At 39.2% G+C, this 27,382-nt stretch overlaps 1 protein-coding gene across 1 annotated transcript in view; it reads left to right on the forward strand.

Annotated features, from left to right (window-relative positions):
* FAR2 (fatty acyl-CoA reductase 2) overlaps positions 1-27,382 on the forward strand; it is a 150,749-nt gene that overhangs the window by 115,493 nt on the left and 7,874 nt on the right. The window contains exons 3-9 of the mRNA XM_042992030.1: positions 5,522-5,697; positions 8,632-8,811; positions 19,017-19,194; positions 20,537-20,581; positions 22,752-22,870; positions 23,721-23,788; positions 26,392-26,563. Coding sequence (XP_042847964.1) covers positions 5,522-5,697; positions 8,632-8,811; positions 19,017-19,194; positions 20,537-20,581; positions 22,752-22,870; positions 23,721-23,788; positions 26,392-26,563 — 938 coding nt within the window. The remainder of the gene's footprint in view (positions 1-5,521; positions 5,698-8,631; positions 8,812-19,016; positions 19,195-20,536; positions 20,582-22,751; positions 22,871-23,720; positions 23,789-26,391; positions 26,564-27,382) is intronic.

The following is a 27,382-nucleotide window of genomic DNA, read 5'->3' on the forward strand; positions in this document are numbered from 1 at the left end:
ATCCCAAGGAAGTAACAAAGATTTTAAACACTGTTCTCTTACCTGTAAAGCTTACACCTTCCCCACCACATTGCATTGCCTCCCCAAGAAACTGCATCCTCCAAGCCCTGGTTGTCTTGGCAGTAAGCCTTGCTCTCCAGGCATTATACTTCCCAATGATGACCACTTCATTAGGAAGGGAAAACCATGGCCACCTCTGGATTAGTATCACCACTTTACCCATCCGGTAGCCTGGAGAATGCAGAGATGCCACCAATTCTGTAGAGAGTGGAAGTAATTTTAAGATTTGTTTCCGTCGGAGCGCCTGGCTGGCTCAGTCGGTTAATCGTTCCACTCTTGGTTTTGGCTCATGTCTTGATCTCATGGTTCATGAGTTTGAGCCCTGCACTGTCAGTGTGGAGCCTACTTGGGATTCTCTCTCTCCCTCCCTCTCTGCCCTTCCCCCACTCACTCTATCTCTGTCTCTCTCTCAAAATAAATAAATAAACTTTAAAAAAAAAAAAAGCAAAAAAAAAAAAAAAAGATTGGTTTCCATCTTCCTAGCCGCCCTACCTCCTCTTTGGTCCGCGTACTTATTCTCAAGGAATTCTGTGAAAATTACCTTGGGGACATAAAACAACAATATGATAGACTGACCACTGTGTCATCTTTGGTGTTTATCATAGATTTTTATGCAAAGTGAATTAAAAATTTTTAATGCAAAATTGCTTTTAAGAATAGCAGAATATATGCTGAATCATTAGTTCTCTGAGAACACAGAGAGTTTAACAAATAGCATTTTAGATGAATATGCAAATAAAAACACTGAGACCCCAAGAAGTGAGTAACTTGCCTCAGTCACACAGCTAATAAATGGCAGCAGTAGGATTCAAACCCAGGCCTTCCTGACTCCAAAGAGCCTGAGATCTTTCTAGTATGCCAGGGGCTCTTACCTACAGTGTATATCAGACTCACTGGAGAACTTTTTCAAAGTACAGACACACAAGCTTCAACTCAGAACTGAGTTAGAATCTCCAGGTTCAGGACACCTAGGGCTTTGTTTTTTGTTTTTTTAAACAACTTTCTAGTTAACCCAGCTGCATGCCAAAGTTCAATAACCACACTGCTACACCATACTGCTTTATGGTCCTGTAGAAATGGTCCTTGCTGAGGTAATAAAAACTTCTATGTTAATCCTTTATATCTTATGAGAGTTATTCGTGAACTAGCAATATCTTAACATTTTGTAAATTTTCATGATAGCTTCTGCCTTAGTTTACTTGCACTTATTTGTGTTTAACTGTTTTCAACTTAGATTATATCCTTTCTTGATAAGTCTTTCTTGTTCAAGAGCTAACTTGCAGAATCTGTTGATTTGCTCTTACACAGCATTCCAAAATTTCTCCCAAAAATGTTGTAAGCTCTTTTCTGCTTTGGACCCCTGGTGCTCCAGTCAGTATTATTAACTTCAATAATCAAAGACTCTTATGATTATTAAAGATATTATGACTTTCCACGTTCCCCTGGGAAGTAGCAACTGAATCCCCTGTGGATATCTCCAAAGTCAGGTCATGTGGGTAACAAAGTTGATTATAGAAATCCAAGTTCAGGACATCTACATTGTTTCAAAAGCATAGCATAAATGTCATGCCCCCACCCCCACCCCTTGTTCAATTCCTGCTTCTAATAAAAACAGAGTTGTAGTGTCTGCCTACAGATGTCCTACCCAAGGAGATTATTGAATCCAGAAAATGTCTCTTGTCTTCTTTCTGCTGATTTTCTCATTTCGGATTTGCAGAGTTTCTCTCTTGCCTCTGGGCTGTCAGTAACTATTGCCATAAATGGAATAATCTCTTGTGTTTAAAACAAATTAAGAGAGAGAAATACTTGTCTGTGTAACATCGAATCAATAGAACACTCCTACACTTTCCAAGAGAAATGTGTAGCTTTGTTATCAGTTTGAAATGGTTAGATCGCCTCTCAGCTGTGATCTTCCAGTGACCACAGAAGTGTCCTGCCTTTGTCAAGAAAAGGTTTCAGAAAATGGAAACACAGCAGTCCTCTGCTTGAGTTTTCATATATGGCAGGTAATTACTTGCTTTTTACCTTCTCACTCCTGTGCCATTAAATGAAATATATATGAGAAGGAATATGATAAACTCTTAGAACCTAAAATAATTATATGAAGTTCCTTATTGGTGGATCTTCAGTGAAATTTTTAAAATTTCTTTTCTTCGCTCATTTTTGTTCCACCTGTTTTTTTTCTTACCTTTAGTGAATGTCTCACATCAGCAAAAGAAACTTTCAGAAGAGCTGGTGTCCACTGAGGACCCATTTGCAACATTTCCTCTGTCCTCCGGTTTTGTCATTATTACGAAAGCGAAGGTTCTATGCTGATCCTTTCCAGCCAGCCCCGTTTGCAGTCAATGCAGAGGACCCGAGGGAACACTTTGTTCCTTCTACTTTTAGTAGTTACCCTCTGTCTTTCATCCCACCAACACAAAAGAGCTGGTAACCAAAGGATTTCAGGAATTTAGCTCCCATTCATGGTTCTGTTACTGTTCTTACAGTAATTCATTTCAATTTAACAAGCAACATTTGAGTCTTTTCAATGAACTGGGTGCAGTCAAGCATAAAGAAATAAACAAGAATCAAGGAATTTACCAACCAGAGGGGATAATTTAAGCCCCCGACTTTAAAAATGGACACAAACTTTCAAAACTAATTTTCACCAAGTATGGTACCTAGATATCAGACCTGTCGGTGGAGCTGGTTAAGAAATACAGCTTCCTGGGTTGCATGCCAAACCTATTGAGTCAGGATCTCTGAGCGTAGAGTAAGGAAGTCATTCTTAACCGGTGCCTAGATTTCTCTTAGGCCTACACAGGTTGAAAACCACTGATGCCCTGTAACTGGTCTGGACAATTATAAAGGAAGATGAGTCATACACTATTGTTCACCAGCAATTACCCATGTTAACGCCCCAGCCGAAGAAGTTCTTTTCTTGGGATCAGTTAAAGTCAGCCAGGGAACTTGATGTGAAATCAAACTCCTGGTGTGCCCCCGTCATTTTGTATTTAGTGCGTGTGGGATGGGCTCTGGAGATAATGCATTTTTAACATGTATTCTGGTGATTTCAATGCAGTTCACTTGTGGATAACACTATGAAAAGCACTGACCTGTTGGATGGCAGTTGGCTGTAATCTCATCACTCTATTTAAGTATTGTTTTGTTAGAGGCTGTAGCAAAACGGTGAGAGTCCAGATGAGACCAGTCGTATTCTTGGGCCTGGATATCCTAAAATGTGACCCTCACTTAGCACTGCGGTTTGAACTGATGCAGCCAATTCACTGATTTATTCCAATTGACCATAATAAATCCCATCTGGATTAGAAAACTTAGATGTTTTAAAAAATAAATTACACTGTGTTCACTCAGATATGCCCCTCTCATAAATGTAAATTAATAAATAGAATATAGATGGGAACACTATCTCCTGTAATAGTAATTATCTCCTAAAATAATAATGCAGTAAATGTGGTATTTTGACATTGCACAGGTGGTCTGAAAGTACAATATTGGCATAACAGTATTCTCTGCTTTTAAAGTCATAAAAGTGAAGGCAAAGGAAAATCTATGTATGGTAGCTTACATCATGTGTGAGGAACCCCACTGCCGGAAGGATGGACACACAGTCATTTTCCACCTAATACTCTTATGTAGCCAGAAGTCAACACAGGCCAAAGTCAAAGACTCCACAGAAACCCTGAATAAATTTCTTGTGAATGAAATCTGTCATGTAGACTCAAAAAAGAGCCTTCTACAAATCCATTTCTTAAAAGGGGGGGATTGTGTGAATTTTAGGTAAATTTATCCCCAGATACCCAATTCGTTGTATGATTAACATGGACTATAAGAAGGAAAGCGTTTGATTGTGAAAAACAGTATTTAACATGCATATGATTCATCAGGATTAGAAAAGCTGTTAAAAACTTTTCTGGAAGAACTAGAATGACTTTTATTGAGAAGGTCCCTTAGACACATCAATCCCAATGTCAGAAAAAGCATTGAGGAGTGATTTAACTTCCAAATTCTTTTCAGAATTGTAGTTAACACCCTACTGAAAAGGCTGATCCTGCAGTGCAGGAAGACGGTAGGTCAAAGACAGGAGTTTATTAACTTGCCACACCAGTGTGTGAATTTGACTTCCTTCCCTGGTCACCTTCACTGGATTCCCAGAAGGGCAAATGAACATGGTCATGCCTGAGGAGGGACCAAGATGGCGGAGCAGCCTGGAAGGGTTTTTTTTTGGTGTTTTTGTTTTTGTTTTTGTTTTTTTTGCCTCTCGTCCCTGAAATGCAGCTAGATCAATGCCAAACCATCTTGCACACCTAGAAAACTGAACGTGGTCTTGCCTGATTCAGATGAGACATGATTCCTCTGACTGCCTAAGATTAACTTCTTACTATTCAATTTAAAAAGCTTAGGGTAGATCTCTAATGGAGAGAAGAAACCTGCTACTCAGAATCAAAGATGATCCTGAAAACATTCTTTTGGATTGAAGAAAAACAGAGGACAGTCTCTGCTACTGTATTATCATTAAAACCACAGACTAATTTTCTCTGCTCCTAACCTTTTAAAACATTCAGCCTTACTTTTCCTCACTGTTCACATACCATACCAATTCTACAGTAAAATTTCATTTTAACAGAATAGTTGAAGCAAAGACCATTTTATTAAAATTGTGTTTGCTGAGAAAATGGGAAAGACCAATTTAACCTCAGGACTTCTGTGTGGAAGGGAAAGGAGAGACTGTTCCATCTGAGTAATTGTAATAAAAGCTAAAACTGCCAGTGCTCATTCCTTTTCCCTTTATAAATAAATTAGAATATTAAGAAATCAATTAAAATCCCATAAAAAGTACATAGACTCATGTAATTGTCTTACTAGACAATAACTGCCATTGATATTAGAATGAGATGATATAAAAGTTTTATTTGTTTTACCCATTACAAAGTTGCTTCATTTGTTATTTTCTAATTATGTTTGTGCTGCTGAGACATCTTGTTCATCTGGGCCAGTTAACCAAGTTGTTTTGAACTTGTGCCCATAAGACCTCCTTTGTAAAGGCCAGTGATTTTGCTGGTACTTGGTAAAGGCTGGTCATTTTGCGCTGAAAAGCACATTTCCCAGCCCAAAATGGAAACAATCACCAAGGTATGAACACAAAGCTGCCTTGTAGGGGAAAAGAGGATGGGGCGGGATACAGATGACTTCACCTTTCCTTCACCCTGCAGGAAAAGTTCAAAAGATACTCCTTACTGGTAATTAAAACTGATTTTTTTTTATGTTTATCAAATTAAGAGGAGCGGAAATTGTACTATACTGACCGAATTGCATGAAGTAAAACAAATGGCTCTTGAGTAAATGCCTTCTTTGAGTGATATTACAAACAAAACCAGGTTTGGGAAATGACCCTGAAACAAGTCAGGGAAATGCGGTGATGCCGCTCTCTGCATTTTGATTTATATTTATGTTTTAGCTGTTTGAAAAGGTCAAAGAAGTCTGTCCAAATGTGCATGAGAAGATCAGAGCGATCTACGCAGATCTCAATCAGAATGACTTCGCCATCAGCAAGGAGGACATGCAGGAGCTTCTCTCCTGCACGAACATTATCTTCCACTGTGCGGCCACTGTGCGCTTTGATGATCCTCTGAGGTACATTCTTCGTCTCACAGCTTGTATGTGTACGTATGTGTGCGCATGCACGTGCGTGTGAGTTCCTTCGTGGTCTCTGTTAAAATATAAATAAATAAATAAATAAATAAATAAATAAATAAATAAATAAGTAAGTGTATATATATATATATATATATATATATATATATATATATATATATATTCTTAATAAGTAAAAATATAAAGGAGTAAAACTTCTCCAAAAACTTCACCATCCAGAGATAACCATTCCAACTTTACTTTACACATCCATAATAAAATAGATTTATGTCCAACTTTGCCAAAAAATAATGGCATCATACTGATAATGTTTTAGCAATGTGCTCAATTCTACTTTTGGATATCTTTCATTGTCAATAAATATTCTTTTGTAATTTCAAACGACTACATGACATTCCATTGTATGTGTATATAATATACTTAACCAGTTCTGTTTTAGTGGATATTTTTGGATTATTCTAATTTTTCACTATTATAAAAAACTCTTCAATGAACATCTCTGTGCTCGCATTTTGTAAATCCTTGTGTGCTTTACTTTGGGTAAATGTCCAGAAGTAAAATTGTTAGAGATGTACCAGATAATGCCCAGGTTATAAAGTTTATGTTTAACGTTGAACAGTTAATGATAAATTGTTTTCCAAAAAGGCGTGATTGAAGTAATTGTCCCTGTGTGCGTGAATGCTGATTTCTGACACCCGAATAGCACTGTGTTAGAATCCTTTAATTATTTTTAATGTTGCCAATGCAATGAAAATGCCATTGCATATTTTGATTAGAAAAGTTGAAGATGTTGAAATGCTGATTGGCATTTTATTCTTTCGTGAAATGCCGATTCATGTTCTTTGACTGTTTTTCTATTGAAACACTTTTCTCTTGTCAATTTTACGACTTCTTGGAAGTCTTAGCATACTAATTTTTTGTCTTTTATAAGGCCCAAAATATTTTAACAGTTTATCATTTGCCCTCAACTATTTTTATTATTTATGCAGTTATTCATAATTTCTTCTAGAATTTTTATTGCTTCATATTCATGTTTAATTCTTTGACCCATTTAAAGTTTATTTGCCTGTAAAGAGAAATAAGAAAATTCTATAAAAAGAAAAGTGGTGTGGGTGTGAATGTAGAGTAGCTTTTGAGAAAAATTCTAACAGATGGCTACTTCTTAAGCAACATTTATTAAATGATTTGCTTTTACTCTTTATTTAAAATGAACTCATATACTAAATTTCCATTGTTGAGCTCTTTATTTTGTTCCATTAATTAGGCTTTCTCTTCCAATACCGCAGTATTTTATTACTGTAATTTTTATGTTATTAGACAAGCATACACACATCATTCACCTTTTATAGAATTTTCCTTGCTATTCTCATCTGCTTATACTTCTTGATTAAACTTAGAATAATTTTCCCAAGTTCTTAAAAAGTTGGGATTTTGATTAGGATTACCTTGAATATGTCAACTGATTTAGAAAAACTTAACATCCTTAAACCATTTTCTCTTCCTATCAAGAACAATGTATTGTTTATTCAATTTTTGTGACCCTCCATGAAGTTTTATAATTTTCTTTATATATCCCATTTATTTATTATTCACCTGACATATTTTTCAAATGTTCAGCTTTGAATGTGTGCCTTTCTTCCATTATATTCTCCAGTTTTTTTTTTCCCTTTACATAACTTTATAAATAGATACCTTACTGAATGAATTATTGCATATCCCAGGATAGTTGTTTTAGCTTTTTTGTTTGTTTTCCAGAAACACAATTATGTAATCTGATCACAATTTTTGTGACTGTCTTTATAATTTTTGTATCTGTTAGTTAATTTTATTTTCCTCTCTTATTACAAGGTGGAAGTTCAGAACAATAGTTAGTAGTAGTGACTGTAAGCATCCTTCTTGGCCCTGACTTTAAAAGGGGTGTTCCTAACTTTTCACCATGAAGCAAGATACAAGCCAGCAAAGTGAAATAGACATACTTTAATCATTTTATTCTTCTTTTAGTGAATTTTTAAAAAATAAATTGGCAATGGATATTGAATGTCCTTTTTAAACTTTTCAAAATCATATAGAGGATCATTTAGTTTTTCTTTTTTAGTTAGATTAATAGGGTTCTTAATATTATATAAGCCATATTACTTCTAGAATCAACTATTTCATTGTCACCACATATTGTGTGTATAGAACTTTGTGTTCTGTTAGCTAAAATTCAGGATTTTGACATCAGTTTTTATGTCTGACCCAGACCTGTGCAAGAGAAATGTATCTTTCTCATTCTGTATTCACTGTTGCTCCCCTACAATTTATTTGAATTTTCCAGCTTCTTGAGTCAAAGGCTCAGTTTATGTATTTTTATATTTTTAATGGCTGCTTGAGAAGCCCCTTTACAAATTCATAGGATTATGATTTTCCCCCCTTCCGGCTGATTTAGAACCAAGTGATCTCTACATGCACTATGCACAATGCTTCCATGAATAGGATTTATGTGCACAGAATGTATAATCAACATATAACACATTCCAGGCATCATGTAACTGTAGCCATGACCCACACTTTTCTTCATGGTCCTTTTTTGTTTTTGTTTTTGTTTTATGTTTTATTTATTTTTGAGTGAGAGAAAGCGTGAGTGGAGGAGGGGAAGAGAGCGAGGGAGACTCAGAATCTGAAGCAGGCTCCAGGCTCTGATCTGTTAGCACAGAGCCTGACATTGGGCTCAAACCCACAAACCGTGAGATCAGGATTTGAGCCAAAGTCAGACGCTTAACTGACTGAGCCACCCAGGCGCCCAATCTTCCCGGTCCTTTGGTGCAGCCACAAAATTCAGATGGACATGCAAGTTATTGGAGTAGATACAGTTCCAGCAAGGCAGGGTGCTGGGTTGCCTCATTGTTCTTCCCTCTGCTTAACCTTCTGCAGGCATGCCGTGCAACTTAATGTCACTGCCACCCAGCAGCTCTTGCTTATGGCCAGTCAGATGCCAAAGCTTGAAGCCTTCATACATATCTCTACGGCCTTTTCAAATTGTAACCTGAAGCACATCGATGAAGTCATCTATCCATGCCCTGTGGAGCCAAAAAAAATCATCGACTCCATGGAGTAAGTTGGGTCAGATGAGGGGGGTCAAGAGGTGGGCAGATAGCTGTTCTCTCTGCTTCTTTGTAGTCATTCATTAATGAGGTAACGAAGTGAGTCATCCTTGAAACTGCATGCTTTGAAAAGGTGCTTGTTTTCTCTCCCCTGTCCCTGCTATTCCTGTCATTTCCAGGGTGGGGAAGTATAGACGTTGGTGGGGGGGTGGGGAGGAAGGCCAGGCATAGATAAATCCCACAGAAAAGTTTTGTTAAGTGGTTTAGGATTGCAAGAGGCACTTGGGAATGCTTTCCGTAGAGGTGGTTTCTCACTTCTTAATGAGCTTGCGTGGTCACCAGAGAAAATAAGTAGAGCAGATAGTATGAAAGTGCAGAAGAAAGTCAGACCTACAGGGGTTCTGCAGCTTTATATCTGTGTGACCTTAGGTAGGTTCCTTGGCCTCTCTGAGCCTTAGTTCCTTCATTTGCGAGGTGGGGCTAACAACAATGCCCATCTTGTAGCGATGATGAATTGAGTTCTATGAAGCAGTTGCACTAGAGTGTTGAATAGCAGTTAATCGGTTAATAAAGAACTAATAGGTAAGCAGAAATCCTCCCAGATCTGGCAGAAATTGCCCGTCTTTTGGTCGATTAGGCCCAGATACACTTTCCTTATTGTCCTGTTGAGAAGGAAAAATAGCATTTGTCTCTTCTTGCCTGCTAATAGGAACCACTTTCTTCTTAGGACATGACCATGGTCTCAGAATAAGTACATTTTTGTTTTCTGTTTATATTCTTCATTATTTATATTCTTCATATTCTTCATTAAAAAAGAATATATATTTATATTCTTCATTACATTCTCCATTATTCTGTCCAGTTTACCAAGTTTACCTTGTTTAAAAAACAAAACAAACAAACTCTGCAAAAAAAAGTAATACATCAGAGAAAATAGACTATTTCACAGTGAAGTTTGTCAGATTTTACTTTCATATAATACTGGTATTTCTATTTAAGATATACTTTTTAAAATGAAGCTTAGCTAAATCAAGAGTTCATTCCCTTCAGGGCAAACATTTTTATCTCCTACAGCTCTGAGAATAGATATTTTTACCTGTCATTTTAAAATATCCAGGACAAAGAAGAATGAAAGTCATCTAAAGGACCCGGAGGTTACCTAAAGTCACTAATAAGCGATGATTTGCTTAACTGGTGCAAAGGAACCTTCTGAGTCCAGAGCTTGTCGGGATGGCTGGAGAAAAGATGCTCCGACACCCAGCGTCGGTATATGAGAGCAGATGTGGAAACCCCCAGTGTTTTTGGACAGAATCGAATTGTCTGTCAGTCAGCTGCCCTCTACAGTGCTGTCTCTTGCTAAACGTGGTGCTTACGTATTTGCTGCACCCAGGAAAGGGGCAGACCTGCTTTGATTCCAGACTCGACTGCTGAGACTCCAGAGGCCCACTCCACTGTTGACCTGTCCAGGCCCCTGACAGATCACAGCACGATGTGAGGCAGCACTGAAAGTCTCGGAGAGTTTGCCAGAGAAAAGAGATAGGGAATGAGATTCAGTTCCTCCCCAGAAAGGGGCTCCTCCAGGTGCTCCATAGCACTTCCTCCCTCCCAAGCTGTGTCCAGACACTTTATACCCCTAGATTTTATTTTTTTTAAATTTTTTTTAACGTTTATTTATTTTTGAGACAGAGAGAGACAGAGCATGAACGGGGGAGGGTCAGAGAGAGAGGGAGACACAGGATCTGAAACAGGCTCCAGGCTCCAGGCTCCAGGCTCTGAGCAGTCAGCACAGAGCCCGACGCGGGGCTCGAACTCACAGACCGCGAGATCATGACCTGAGCCGAAGTCAGACGCTTAACCGACTGAGCCACCCAGGCGCCCCTATAACCCTAGATTTTAAACAAGAATAAACTCATCTCCCAGAAGAGGAGTTGATTTACTTCAGGTGTTCAGCACCTTCCATCCTTCCCCACTATCCATCCCCTGGTAAAGGCAGGTAATTGCTACCTGATTTATGATCAAACTGTAATTGACATTTGTACAAAATTTATGTCTCTCTGTCATGTAATGCTCTCCAAGGTGTATAATTATTTTTAAAACTAGGCAGCCAAACAGAACTAAAAATGAAATAACTTTTGTCTCCACAGAGTATATTTTGCATGCACTTAAGGAACCAAGGTTTGTTTTTTTGTTTGTGTGTTTGTTTGTTTTTTAAACAGGGAAAAGTCATAAGCGCACATGATTCACTCACAGTGTTACATTCAGGACCACATTCCAGCATCATCTCCGGCAGCCCTCCCTTGCCACATTGAAGTAGTCTGTCCTCTCCCTCATACCTCTCTGCCTTGGCTCGTGACGGTTCTGTTTCTGGAAACTACTTGCACCTCTGCTTCCCTGGTTAATTCCTACTCAGACATCAGAGCTCTCCCCTGGAAGCCATTGCACTGAGGCGGCCTCCTCTGGAGTTGCCGTCGTCCCCCGTGTCCATCTTTTTCATTGCTCTTACAAGGGTTATTCTAAATAGCTGGTTATTTATCTGTGTTCTCTCTTGTGCAGTGAGTTTCGCAAAGGAAGAGAATGTCTCTTGTTTCTTCTTGCTTTCATTGCCAGCTCTTGGTAGGGACTCAAATATTTGCTGAATGAAATGAAATCTTGTTGATGGAATGAGATGACCATTTTCACACTGTTCTGGCTGACGTTTGTTTGCTTGTTTGCTCGTTTAGACAAACGTGAGAATAGATGGCAGAATTCCATAGCAAGCTCATATTTGGGGGTGTGAAGTCCTATGTGTAAAACACCTGTATGCCCATATCTTATCCCTATTTCTGACAGCCCACTTTTTCTTCTTTTTAAAAAATGTTTCTTTATTTTGAGAGAGAGATGGTGCAAGTGTGTGCAAGCAGGGGAGGGGCAGAGGGAGATGGGGAGAATCTTAAGCAGGCTCCACGCTCAGCACAGAGGACAATGTGGGGCTGTATCTCGTGACCTTGAGATCATGATCTGAGCTGAAACCAAGAGGTGGATGCTTAACCAACTGAGCTACACAGGCGCCCCAGCCACATTTGAATAATAACTGAAATTAGGAGTTAATGCTTCTTATTAGTATGACAAACATGGCCACTAATCAGCATTAAACAATGGGCTGTTCTCTCTCTCCTACCTGCCGGTGTCCTCTGCCCTTGTCCCAACTACCACAGGCACTTGGTCATGGGATTGTGCCACCATTCTTACTCATGTCCCTGCCTTTATATTTCTAGCTTCTAAAGTTGGTGGTATTTACCTTTAGAAACTCATGTGCACGACTAGATCAGGGATTGCCAATGAAATTCCAGTTTTCCAGAATAACAGCTTAAGTAGAATTTTTTTTAAGTTTATTTATTTTGAGAGGGAGAGTATACATGAGGGAGTGCTAGCCCCAGGAAGGAGCAGAGAGAGAGGTAGAGAGAATGGGGGAGAGAGGATCCCAAGCAGGCTCTGCACTAATGCGGGGCTCGATCTCACCAACTACGAGATCATGACCTGAGCAGAAATCAAGAGTCGGATGCTTAACCAACCGAGCCACCCAGATGCCCTTAGAATGTTTATTGTAAAAATGCACATGACTGACCAGAAAAGATAGGGCTTTGGGATTGGTGCTTTCCATATTTTTCAGGCCATGTTACCACCTCGTAGGGGAGACAGAAGAAAAGGATTTTTGCACCTGTATAACAGCTTGAAATAACTAGAGTCGGGAACTAGAAAAGTGGATCCATAAATATTTACTGCTTTATATAGCATACTTAAAACAGTCTAGTAAATATGCATTAAGAAGGGAAGGGCAGCTATGAATCATCACTGAGCAATTATTTTGAGTAAAGACACTTTAACAGACATTCAGTTCCTGACCACAATATTCTAGGGTTGATATTATCATTACTGCTGTACTAATAAAGGAACAAAAGCTCAGAAAGGCTAAGTAACTCTTCAGAAGTCTCTCAGCTAATAAGTCACAGAGACACCATTTTTCTCCATGGCCACATGATTCTGGTCACATGGCTGCAGTCTTTTCGGTACACCCACACATTTGGCAGTGTAAGAGATTAAAAGGTGCTTTCTTAAAATATAGACCGTGTTCTCATGGAGCTCGTAATAAAACACAAGACAAAACAGGGTAGAATTATATATGGAGTGTGGTAGAGGAAGTGGGACATATTAAGTTTGATGGAGTTGGCGGAGGTAGAAAGGCTGTGTAAACACAGGCAGGCATAGGACACAGACTTGGAAGAGGAGGGCACATACCAGGCACGGCCACTGGAGCAGGAAAACCGGGCGCATGTTTGGGATATGGCTGTCAGTCCACTTCGGCCGCACATGTGTTACATGTAGGGAAGCTGCTAGAGGTCAAGCTGGGAAGATGTCTGGGGCCATACTGAGATTTTGAGTACCATGTAGAGGATTGTACTTAATTCTGTAGGCACTGGGGATACACCGAAGGAGGGTCGTGTGTGTGTGGGGGGGGGGGGGACTGGGGTGGCTTTGATTATTTGTTCCATTTTGTTTTAATCAAAAAAAGACTTTGATGAAAGTGGGCTTTAGGCACATTAATATGGTCGTGGGGGCAGGGGGATAGGTCCACATGGGCAGTCACCAGAGGCAGGGAGAGCCATCACTGGCCATGGAGAGGGAAGGAGAGGGGTCCTAGGACTGGAGAGGGGCAACAGATATGAAAAAAACACCCCTGTATCTGGGGAGAGAAAAACCAATAGGACATGGCAACTGCTTCACACATGTGCTTGCACATGCCTGTCGGGTCAACCATCAGATCTGGACACCCACAACTGTCACGGCTTCCGTCTCCGGTGCCAGGGATTTAATTCTCTTAAAGTTCAATTCTACTGAAATTTTTACTCCAAGAAGCAATGCCTTTTCGAAACCTAATACCAAATCATTCAAGTCTTAAACTTGTGGAGCGGTGCTCTTTTAAATTGGCGATTTCCCACTTTGCCTGACCCTAAGACTCACCACTCCACTTGTTAAAAACAAAGATTATCAAACTGTCACCCCTAAAGACTGATTTAGTGGTTGTAAGACGGTACCCAGGGATCTGAACTTCTGTCAGAGGCCCCACATAAGTCTTACCGGTGAGCAGGCAAGTTTGGGAAATCATGCCTCGGAGTGCTTTTTCATTCAACAGCTCCATTGGACATGGGGTCAGTCATGTTCCAGCCATCAAATCACCTCTGCTCCCCTACTCTCCTCACTTTGTCTTTCAATTCCTAGATGCTTTCCTTGATGACAGGTTCCAGATAGATTTGTACCTACTAAACATCACACTCTTGAAGTCACCTGGCCTCTAGAAGCACAGCTAATCTGCCATGTGCTTTTTGATCAGACACTGACAGCAATCAGCTGTGACAAATAGGAAGGGAAGTCAGAGGTCGGAAAGTAGTTTTGCCTTGGTGCCAAGAACACATTGTTAACACTAAGAAAGTTTATTCCAAGGAAAAGGAAAACACTAATTTTAATATTTGTGGGTTTATTGTCAGGATTGCATGGCCTTATGATGGCATCTAAGCAGCTGACCAAAAAAAAAAAAAAAAAAAAAAAAAAATCCCTGCAAATTCTGTGTAGTTTTAATGTTACCGGGCTTTAAATACAAACCAGAGCAGGGTTACACTGTTTCCTAAACGAAATGAATACTTTTCATATTATCCGACCACTGGAGGCCAGAATAGGTACTCAGGAAAAGTTTAGAGGGAAATGCGGAGGCCAGTTCACCAGGAGCATTAGGCACAGATATATCCGTCTCCCCAGTAAAAAGTTTACATTTACTCTGAAGCCAACTCTGCCAAGTTGAAGTTGGTTGACGTTTAGCCTTTCAGCTCTTCAACACTTTTCATCACTGCCAACTGGAATTTTTAACTCCCAATTTTGCTTCCTACTCTACAAATCCGTCTCCTTTCTTCCCTTCCCACGATCTCCCTACAACCCACCTCCTTCTGTGTTCACTCGTTCTCTCTTATCATCGTCCATCTCAGCTCCCCAAACACTATGCAGAACACACACTGGCCAATCAAGACTGCCATGTGGGGAGAGCCCTCATTGACTGAATAAGGTACCTGGAAGCAGAAGGGGACTGGATACAGGGAGAAGAAACAAAATCCCTGCTCTCTTGGACTCCTTAGAAAGTGGGGAAACTGACACATGAGCAAGTGCATACAGAATGATAGTTGCAATGATCAAGGGAAGAACATAATTCAGATGAGAGGGGAGAAGGAACGTCACCAGGAGGCAACAGACAGCTTCACCTGATACACCATTGTCTTGCCCTGCTTGTTGCGTAAGAAACCTAGGAGGAAAGATGCACATTCCTCTTGCTCTTTCACTTGGTAAATACATCAGTCGTGAAATTACTGAGAGTAGGAGAAAGCTTCAATAAATCTCAAGCCCCGCAAAAGATAGTAATATTTAGAGGAAATTGTATGTACGTTGCTTTCTGAGAATCAATAGCCTTTTGCTTCTTTTGAAGCGAATTTAAGTAGATGTTTATCAGGGCGCCTGGGTGGTTCAGTCAGCTGAGTGTCCAACTTCGGCTCATCATGACCTCACAGTTTGTGAGTCCGAGCCCTGCGTGGGGCTCTGTGCTGACGGCTCAGAGCCTGGAGCCTGCTTCGGATTCTGTGTCTCCCTCTCTCTCTGCCCCTGCCCGGTTCTCACTCTGTCTCTCTCTCAAAAATAAACATTAGAAACAAAATTAAGTAGAAGTTTATTTTTTAAAGTTTTTTAAAGTTTATTTACTTTGAGAAAGAGAGAGAAAGTGGGGGAGGAGCAGAAAGAGAGGGAGAGGAAGAGAATCCCACACAGGCTGTGCACTAGCAGCCTGGAGCCTGACAGGGCTTGAACTCATGAACTGCGAGATTGTGAACTGAGCTGAAATCAAGAGTCGGATGCTCAACCTACTGAGCCAGCCAAGCAACCCAGCAATTTAAGTAGAAGTTTAGAATCTAGGCCCTATCGGTTCAAAACATCTTAGGTACACTGAAGAGCATTTGGTTAATTTTAGAAATGTACTTTTATTTATAGAGTGTCTTTTTTTTCCCCATGCTGTCTTATTTACTATTTTAAAAACAAATTGAGAACAACCAGCAGCAAATCAGACTTTGGTAAAAAAGAGCATGAACTGATTATATGTCCCCAAAAGGGTATCATACAATATATATGTGTGTTTGTTACATCAGTGTCCGCTTTGAACTCAGGAAGTGCCTGGATGAGATAAGTGAGGGACTGTTTGGTTGTATTAGAAAAGGTATTTTGGGGGGCGCCTGGGTGGCTCAGTCGGTTGGGCGTCCGACTTCGGCTCAGGTTATGATCTCACAGCTTGTGGGTTCAAGCCCCACATCGGGCTCTGTGCTCAGAGCCTGGAGCCTGTTTCAGATTCTGTGTCTCCCTCCCTCTCTTCCTTTTCCCCACTCACGCTCTGTCTCTCTGTGTGTGAAAAATAAATAAACATTAAAAAAAATTAGAAAAGGTATTTTGGGGCGCCTGGGTGGCCCAGTCGTTTAAGCATCTGACTTCAGCTCAGGTCATGATCTCAGGGTTCATGAGTTCAAGCCCCGCGTCGGGCTCTCTGCTGTCGGTCAGCTCAGAGCCTGCTTCAGATCCTCTGTACCCCTAGCTCTCTGCCCCTCCCCCACTTATACAGTCTCACGCTCTCTCTCCTAAGTAAACATTTAAAAAATACTTCAAAATTAAACAGAAAAGTTATTTTATTATTTTTTTAGGTTTATTTATATTGAGAGAGCGAGAAAGAGAGAACTAGCAGGGGAGGGGCAGAGAGAGAGAGAAAGAGGGAATCCCAAGCAGGCTCTGTACTGTCAGTCCAGAGTCTGGCACGAGGCTCCATCTCATGAACCGTGAGATCATGACCTGAGCCGGAATCAAGAGTCAGATGCTTAACTGACTGAGGCACCCAGGCGCCCAAGAAAAGGTATTTCAAAACCAACTATTACCATTGTAGACACATGCTCCTTGGTTGTTGTCCCCAAAATCAACATGTCTTCGGTTTCTTGGCTCCTTTTGTTTTATCAAATAGCTTTAAGTGCAGTTGCGAATATTCCTGTTCGTTCTCATGATATCCCAAGAATTTAGAACGGATGAAATTATTGCCATTTTTCACAAGTAAAAAGATCGAAACTATAGAATAGAAAATGATATTATGGAACACAGGTAGAGCTATGACTAGTAGAGGGAGGCCATTTACAGGGCACTGCAACTTCTGCAGTTGTGTTCTTAGAAACCTACACAACCAGCACGTTCGCAGATAAGCTAACTCACCAAAGCCTCCAAGTATTACCCTTGCCGTGCACGCTAACATCAGTGACAACAGCTGGTGCCCACCATGTGACGTATAATCCTAGCTCATGGCCGGGTTCTGATTTTTCATAGATTTTTTTCTTTACAACCTTCTTGAAATCAGGCTGTATTTCCTCCAACGCAGTTTTTGAAACCTCTGTATGTTTGCAGGTGAAACAAAAGGGTCTTAGGTCAGTTAACCCCCTGTTGACCATCAAATGAGGTAAAGGTAACATTAATATAAAATGGAGAGGTGCCTGCATCATCCCACAAGCTTTAGCCCAACCATCAGGTGGCTATATAATTGGAAAATCTTCTGGTTTTCTAAGTATTTGGAGTTGTTTTTATTCTGGGAACTTCTCGACCTTTGCCTATTCAATTTAAATCAAAAGGCATTTGAGTAACCAGCAAACACTCAGCACTAATAGCAGCAAAGCAAGGAAAACCAAAAACATTACAGACACTCCAATATCCAATGAGAGGTGTTAAAATTGAGAGTTGTTTTTCTGAAGTATTGGCATAAGCACATCTTAAATGCTCAATAATTTGTCATGGGAGCAAAGCGGTAACAGCTAAGATTTCCCTATAATCAAAATAGTATGACTGAGCTCAGTCCTTTAAGATAGGAATAAATGTACCAAACACATGGATTATAAAAATCACACTAGCATATTTAGGTAGCCTAATTTTTTTTAAGTGTACTTATTTTGAGAGAGAGCGACAGCAGGAGGGGCAGAGAGGGAGAGAGAGAGTCCCAACCAGCTCAGCCCAATGCGGGGCTCCATCTCACGACCCATCATAACCTGAGCCAATACCAAGAGTCGGATGCTTAACCAGCTGAGCCACTCAGACGCCCCTTAGGTAGCCTAATTTTTAAAACTGTATTATATCAAATGTTTAACCAAATAGACCTTCCAATTAAGAGAAACATCAAATATTTAATTGATGATTTTATTGCTTTCTCTGAGAAGCACAGATAGACTTTGGGATTATCAAAATAGTTCTGACATCTTTAAAAAAGAGATTAGGCTGATATCATGGTAACTCAGTTATTCATGATACTTGTCTTTCTGTCAGTACAGGTATTCAATAATCACTCTGTTAAAGTGGCTTCAGCGTACTATAATCACTCCACTTGACAGACTATTCATAGTTACTAGAGCACTTCAAAATTCATGCAAAATCTCTGGAAATAATTATCAAGCTATTACCATAGACTGCAAATAGAGCTCCAAAATGCATTTCATAGATTTGCTAAAACACATTGTAAGTCTGCCAAATGTAGTTGCTTTTATTTGTTAAGGCACTGAACAGAATTTTAAAAGCAAAAAGCTGAAGGTTGCAAGATCAGTGCACTCGGTGTTAATTGGACAACACTGAATGAGCCGGGCTGCCACGGAAGCACCCTGGATGCGAGCCTCTCAACTCTGTGAATACAGAACGTGCCATGCTCCTGGAGGGTGACTGGAGCTCACAAATGTGCTCCTGGATGTACTTGTGAACCGGTTGGAGAGGAAGTAATTGGTGATAATTAGAGATCAAACATAATAAAGCTGTAGATTGCATCGCTGCTGAATTTATCGATCTGAGTGGGAGGAAGCAGGATTCAACTGATGGGATTGGGCTTAGCAGTGCAGAGCAAAGAGCTCATTCAGCGCACAGGATTTGGATACCCACTCAACTTGGGTATCCTGCAACTGTTCTGAATTCTAGAACTCAAGCGAGAAATGGAAAGTGTTGTTTGTGTCTCACAGGGTCTTGTTTTGGGGAACTTTTCTTTTTCTCTCTCTCTTTCTTTCTTTCTTCTTTCTTTTTCTTTTCTTTCTTTTTTTGGTTTATTGTCTAACACATGTTGCTAGAATTCTTTTGTACTCTGACTACCCTCAGGTGGTTAGACGATGCTATTATTGATGAGATCACACCCAAGCTGATTGGGGATCGGCCCAATACTTACACATACACCAAGGCCTTGGGAGAAATGGTGGTGCAACAAGAGAGTGGGAACCTAAACATTGCCATCATAAGGCCCTCCATTGTGGGAGCAACCTGGCAGGAGCCTTTCCCGGTAAGCCCACTCACCTGGATTCCAGATTCCTTGCTTTGCTTCCAAACCAGCATCCTTCTCACCCAATTACTTTCTGATGTTCTCTCCCTCTCTCTCTCTCTCTCTCTCTCTCTCTCTCTCTCTCTGCCTCTCTCTTCTCAGAATATATAGCTGAGTGCAGCAAATCGAACATGAACCCATTGTACTAGGACAAAATTCCATGTTTGGTTCAGAATCTGTCCAGCATGATGCTCCTCTGGGAGCCTAGACTTGGCTGGAGATCTTAAATTCACTTCTTGTTAACCCTAGTGTGAAAATTCCATGGGAGATAGTTTTAGTTCTTGGCTTTCCCTCTATAGTTTAAATATACCAGAATGTTCTTGATGGCCAAACTGGTAGTATTACAACTGCCAGGGCAAATAAGAATCACAAAGTTCACAGAAGGTTCTCAGGGTAGGAATAATAATTTTTGTGTCTGTATACTGCAATATCCTTTTGAAAGTACACTAAATTATACCATCTTTTTTGAAGCAATTTTGTGAAGCTTTAGGGCCCCCCAAATTTGAGCTGTACTACTTATGACAATGGAGCCTTTTAAGTGGTCTCATCTATAAAACTGGGCTAATACTGTTTTAGCCCAATACTGGACCCACTTTGGAGAGTCAACCAAATGAGACAATGTATGAGGAGTGTTTGTGTAGTGTAGTGCCTGGTCCCTAGTAGAAGACTCAACAATCCCTTCATCTTCTCTTTTCTGTCTCCTCTCCTATTTTCCACACACACTTTGACTTTTACATATAAAGAAACAGACAGAATAAGGTCAACTGACTTGCTTTTAGGGCTTAGGAGACAAACTCAGAAAGACATTTTCCTCTAACTGCTCCTGAACATATTCTCCCTGTTAACATCTCTAAGCAAGCTAATACAAGTGGAGTTTGGACGCTATGACTTCTCATTTTTGAGAAATGGATAATTCCTACAATTCATGTTTGATTTGTAGTGTTCCCCTGGAGAATTAAAATCAGGACTGAGGTGGAGAAAAATGATGGTTAATAAGTGGATTGGCAGGTTATGATATTAAGACAAGGTGCAATTTAGCCTGTAAGAGGTCATAAAACAATTTGAAATTCTCCATGACTCCTCCAGAATGCTGGCAGAATCTTAATTCTTGCACAAGTGCAGAAATATCCAGTGCTTTGCCATTGATCTTTGTTTCTGGCCTTAGAAAAACTGGCTTAGACTGTTCTATCAGCCAGGTTCTCAGTGCTCTTTTTTGAAATTTATTAAGATCAGACTGCAGATGTTACAGATATATTATGATTTTCTGACATGTGTAACCAATAGAGATCTTTTTTTCTTTTAGGGTTGGGTTGATAACTTAAATGGACCTAGTGGACTCATTATTGCGGTATGTATAACACTGTAGAAACAACTACTTGAAATGTAGTGGAGGAATGGTAAGGAAGTGCTTAGTGTTGCTATGGCTTCATTGATCCAAAACCATAAATGTTACTTTATTATTATCGAAGCAACTTAATCTCAGTTTTGCTGATTGGAAAATAGAGGGAGGATGAAATTACTTCTATTGTTTGTAGATTTTATTATCAGGAAAACAGAGGTCCTGTGATATCAATTACGATTTAGGAGTTATTTTTGGAAAAATCTGAGCATCAAGGACCATGTCTGTATTTCCCTTTGATTACCACAAGATGGGAGTGTTTCCTCCTTTTTGCTCTTTATTAATAGCTTGAATTAGTACACCAAACTGGGGATGCAATAAACGTCACATTCCCAAAGATTAAATTTTTTATTATAATACACATATAAGAGTTTTGCGTGGATAGAAATTTTATGTATGTGTATATATATATATATATATATATACACATATATATACACACACACACACACACATAATATGTATGTGTATATATACATGTATATATGTATATATATGTACGTATATATATACATATATGTATGTGTATATATATATGTATGTATATATATACATACATCAATAACTGGTGCTCAACAGATACAAGAAAGAGAAACACCCACTGGAGCAAATTTTTCACATGTAAAAATTGATGACTTTAGTAAATACTTTTCACCAATAATCCTCTCACAGACAAGTAGAAATGTCAGTGGTGCCTGTAAGTCATCATCAGTGGGTTTCTCCCTGCACTGAAGGCTGATGTGGTTGACATGAGCCGTGACCTAGTTCACAGTTCATGCTGAAACACTGTAAGACCAGAACCATTACTCTACTCTTTAGGACAATGAATAGGAATTCGATTCTCTCCCTGAATTTAAATCTTATTAGAAACCTCATGCTTCAGGTTATTTCTGTTCTTCTCAGAGCTAGGTCCAACGTGAACTAACATATAAGAGAGTGAATTGTGACTACCTGTCAAAGACAGGGACAGTGAACTTCCTTCTGATTTCTTTATTTTTCTAGCAGCCCCTCTCTTTTTGTTCTCTGTCTTCAATTCTTTCTTCTTTAAAGCTTAGTTGGGGTTAATATTTGGTAACTTAGAACATAATTATTTTAACATGATCCTAGAATGAGTTTCTTTATATTATTTATAAATCACATTTATTCCGATTTTCTAAATTTTTTAAAACTGATTTTTTACATCCAAAGGAAGGGGAATCAGTTACAAGAAAATAAAAATGAGGAACATAAGAAAGTGCTAACCATTGCAAATCGATGCTAGAAATATGCAGGGTATCAATAACTTCATAAAATCAAGAAACATGACTATTTATTAACTGACTTATTTGTTGGCATGACTTATTTATTAATGTTAGTAATTCCCAATTCTTACATCTACATAAGATCAGTGATCTGTGAACTAAGATACTTAACACTTAACAAAAAGTGGTGGCCCTTTCCTAAGTAATAAAAAAGTTTTTGTGGAATGGTAGAACTTTATTAATTTTTTTAAAAAGTTTATTTATTTTGAGGAGGGGAGAAGGGGCAGAGAGAGAGAGAGAGAGAGAGAGAGAGAGAGAGAATCCCAAGCAGGCTCCACAGTGTCAGCACAGAGCCTGATGCAGGGCTCGAACTCACGAACCATGAGATCATGACTTGAGCCAAAAACCAAGAGTTGGATGCTTCACCAACTGAGCCACCCAGGTGCCCCTAATTTTTAAAAGTGTCTCTTAAACCTTTAGTGTCTACTATTGTTTGTAAGCTACTAGGCACTAGCAGAAAATGACATCATTTAAGAAATGGTAAACTAGTAATAGCGGGAAATTTGGGAAACCTTAATTCTTAAAATATCTCATGGATTAATTATTAAATGTGAAAAAACTGTTGGTGTTTATTAACTAGATATACTAACCTCTCACAAATCTGAGGAACTCCACTCTCTAAAGGGACCTGAGGACTATTGTGGAAATGCTGGCATTTGAGGTGAACTTGGCTGGGGGGTTGGGTCGGCTGAGAAAAGTCAGCCTTAGCACAATAACCCAGTCAGCAGCGAGTCAGTGCTAACTGTTGTAACTAGCGGTATTAGTATTAGCCCCAATTATTACTTAAAACCTATTTTATGTTCTTTTTTCCTGTGCAGGCTGGGAAAGGGTTTCTCCGGTCCATAAGAGCTACTCCGATGGCAGTGGCAGATTTAATTCCAGTTGATACAGTTGTCAATCTCACCTTGGCTGTAGGATGGTATACAGCAGTTCACAGGTGTGCATGCATAAGCCAGCTTGCAGAGCTTTGACGAGGAGGAGGGTGAATATGTTAGGCTTATTATATGCATTTGATTGCAGAAGACCCCAAATGTGAAAGAGGATTTAATATTTTACATAGTTTCAAATATGCCATCACGTATGCATGGAGGTGTTTTATAAATACTGATGTGCATTTTGATCATAAAGTAACAAACTCTTTAAATCCTTTAACCATAAAATTGATAACCAAAAAGAGTTTTTCCTTCTATTCGGTAATTTAAAATACAGCTTCCTTTTTCAAGGCAAAGGAGATAAAAGTGGGTGAAATGAGGGCATCTTTTATATTTTATAGAACTGCTCACTTCCTGATAAATGCCAAAATCTCAGATCACCATATGGGGGCTATTTCCTAGTACCAAAAAAAAAAAAAATGTTGTTTATATATTTGGCTTTGATAGTAAATGACAAATAGAATTAAAATTTTCTTATTTGAAGTCAGCCATTTAGATGTTTTTCAATCCAGCAGGGCTTAACTGGATTTAGGAGAAAACATAGACTATATTTTGCCCAGTAACCATGTCCAGAAGTAAGGAATGTGACCCACTTTCTCATTGTCATGGTACCTCCATTTGCTGCTTAAATACATCAACCTTTGTGAGCTCTCTGTGTGCACATGCACAAACACGCATATTTCCCTAGTCTTCTTCCATTTTGCTTTTTTACCCAAAGAAGGAACAAAAGATGGAAATGTTGCTTTCATTATGGAAACTACTGGAACAATCTTGTTTAAATGTTATTTTTCCTTATATTTTTTCCATTAGTCTTTCATTTAGTTGTATTTATTTAATTTTTATTTCATTTTTCAGACCTAAGTCAACATTAATCTACCATTGTACATCTGGTAACTTCAATCCTTGTAACTGGGGCAAAATGGGTAAGTGTCTATAGAGATGTAACTACCTAACTATTAGTGTCTGCCCTCACACTGTGAATGTCTACCACAGGGGTAGGGGGTGGGGATGCACAAAATGTGTTCTGGAGCTTGGAGTCAAGTGGGAGAAAAAGACAAAAAATAAGCAAAAAAGATAAAATAATTAGAAATTATAAATGTGTAAGAGTTAACTAGAATGTACTGTGGTACATCAAAGGGAGTCAGTGGAATATCTACATGATTGTAAGCAATAAGGGGTTCATTGGCTACAAAGATTTTAACAATCAAGAAAACTGAGCAAAAGTCAGCAATGATAAGTAATGTCCATGATGAAATATTCCTGCTGGGGCAGCTGCTCCCATGTGCATATCCCTTGCCCCCCTTGCTCCCTCACTGAGATTGTGAAATGATCAATGACCAAGTAGATTTAGAAAAGTTCAATACTACTAACTTTTGTTACTGAGTCAGCAATACTCTTCATTGATTTATACAGTGAGCCTTACATGTGACCTTGAAAGTATCTTGTTGAAGTAATTAATCCTGCATGTAAAAGAAAATTAGCTAACCAATCTTGTCCTCCTTTGTCAATTTAGGAGTTGTCCTGCAAATATCTGAAACTTTTAGAACATCTAATTTTGTTTAGATACTAGCTATAGAAAAAATCAAATGAACTTCATTTGTTAGAATCTGATTCCCAATTCAGAACACTCTGCTATGCTATTGTTTGCAAAGTTGTTACTTCAGTAAAAATGAAATGATCTACTATCATCAAAGTTCTTCAGATCATATATCCAGTTCTTTAGATCATATATCTAAATAATTCTGAACATATTTGGAAATAAATCTCCTCTACGTCAGTAACAGAATTATGATATCACTTATAAAAGTGGCATTCATAGAAGCAAACCAGATATCTTAGGCTCTTAAATAAAACATGTAAATTACATTTCTGAAATTTACAAGTCTTCCTCCGTGCTGCAACTTATTATCTGTTTTTTTCAAATTATACAATATCACAGTTGAAAGTAATCTTAAAAATAATCTAGTGGCCTTGCTTTATTTTACATATGAGGCCCGGGAGAATAAAAGATCTATTCAAATTCATATGGAGGCTGGTACCCAAAATAGAAGTAGAAGATGCGTCTCTTGACTCTCCCCAATGGTCAGTAACCACTTCACTAGTGATTCTTAAAAGTGATTATGACTCCCTCTGGGAGGAGAACAGTCCAGATTCCTGGGCCAGATGTTTCTTGAGAATCTTTTCTGTGTAAGGTATATATATTTTATATAGATTTCCAAGTAATCTTGTTTAAGGAGGACAATAATCATATCACCATAAGAATTGGTATCATTATACCATGTTTTCACTCTTATGTGGATCCTGAGAAACCTAACAGAAACCCATGGGGGAGGGGAGGGGGAAAAAAAAAAACAAAAAGAGGTTAGAGTGGGAGAGAGCCAAAGCATAAGAGACTCTTAAAAACTGAGAACTGAGGGTTGATGGTGGGTGGGAGGGAGGGGAGGGTGGGTGATGGGTATTGAGGAGGGCACCTTTTGGGATGAGCACTGGGTGTTGCATGGAAACCATTTTGACAATAAATTTCATATATTGAAAAAAAAAGAATTGGTATCATTATAATTGAAAAATGAACTTAGGCATAGCCTTTGAAAATTTTACATACATAAAATAAATATTGAATTTGAATTAGTTTTTTTTAAATAATTATTTTACAACTGTACATTAAAAGTTTTGAACTAGGTTTTATCTACATAACAATGTAAAAAATTATTGTGAAAAAAAGTCTGGAGACAAGAGTGGACGATTGAGTCTGGATATTCCTTAGAGAAGCAGAAATACCCAAGAAGTAAAAGACTGGTATTTAAAGTGAACCAATATAAGGGAATCCTGCCTTGATATTCTCTATTTTACTTAAACTTTATGAAGCTTTAAGTAACCCTTTATAGGGGCGCCTGGGTGTCTCAGGTGTCTCAGTCGGTTAAGCGTCTGACTTTGGCTTAGGTCATGATCTCGTGGTTCGTGAGTTTGTGCCCCGCTTTGGGCTCTGTGCTGACAGCTCAGAGCCTGGAGCCTGCTCCGGATTCTGTGTCTCTCTCTCTGCCCCTCCCCCACTCGCTCACTTGCTCTCTCTCAAAAATAAACATTAAAAATTTTTTTCTAAAAGGTAACCCTTTATAAAGGTTTAAGTAAAATGTGAAGAAACTTTCCTGATGGTTCTGCAAGTAACAATCCAGCCTAGGAAATAAAGCCTTCAGGTTCTGTCTTGGGGCTTTCAGAATAGACTAGATATCCTTGGAACCAATGATGGATTTAAGTTTTTCCGAACAGTACTTCACTGTATTGACTAGAACTATTATTTCCCCAAGAAGTTGCTTTTAGTGTAAGGTTTCAAGAAAAGGACCCACTTTGTAACCCATTCTCATTGTTTGATTTTTGCAGGTGACCTCTTGCCTGGCATAAATAACCTTAATATTGTCTCAGAGATTGATTCTTGACTCTACACAGCAAATCATTAGTCTTTATCATTGCAACCTCGACTACAGTGGGCTTATATGTGCCTGGACTTAGTGCTCTATTTTTTCCGCAGGATTCCAAGTCTTGGCAACCTTTGAAAAAGTCCCATTTGAGAAAGCTTTTAGGAGGCCGAATGCGGACTTCACATCCAATATCATCACAAGCCAGTACTGGAATGCAGTCAGCCACCGAGCCCCTGCCATCATCTACGACTTCTATCTACGGCTCACAGGAAGGAAGCCCAGGTAAGAAGCTGAAGTCAATTGCTTTAAGAGTGTTGCCGCATGGAAGATTAGGATCCCAAAGTCCTTAGCCCTCCTTTCGTCTGGGGATCAAAAGTGATAACTAAATCATACACACACACACACACACACACACACACACGTATGTATATATTTGGGGACAAAACCAAAGCAGTAGTAGTGAGAAGCCCCAGAGGGACTCCTACCTTAAAAATCCTCTATCCTAATAATGGAAGTTCAATATTGAAGAACTTGGTGAATTCAGCAAGTAATCATCCAAAAGGAAAGCAACTGAGACTCTAAGTCTGGGGTTTTCTAAATTGTTAGGTAATATTAAAATAATGATAACAGCCTCACTTACACACACACACGGAATGATGTGGGATGATCTCGTTTTCATTCTCACAACCCAGAGAGGATATTCTCGGTATGCGTTTTACAAATAGGATGTAGAAGCTGCGGGGAAGAATTTAAAGTAGATTCCAAGTGACAGAGTAAAGATATGGAGAAACCTGAACCAGATTTACTGCCACCTAGAGGTGAGTAAAGAAATAAAGGGAACAAGGTAGAATGAAATGTGTGGATGCTGAGGCAGCTGTGTCGCCATCTAGCTGTGTGACATAGGACGTATCCCTTTCTCTCACTTAAATTCTGTGTCTTGAATATTGTCTCTGAAGAGTCATAATTATAAGTACCAAAGGCAATTGCTGCAAGCAAGAATCCAGAGCATGAATAGCATTGCCTTCTGTTCTAGTCTCTCTACAGGAGGAAGCCTCTCTCAGCATGTTGAATTTCCATCCTTCTTAGTGCAAGTGACTAAAA

This window comes from Panthera tigris, chromosome B4 (assembly GCF_018350195.1).
Source record: "Panthera tigris isolate Pti1 chromosome B4, P.tigris_Pti1_mat1.1, whole genome shotgun sequence".
Taxonomy (NCBI): Eukaryota; Metazoa; Chordata; class Mammalia; order Carnivora; family Felidae; genus Panthera; species Panthera tigris.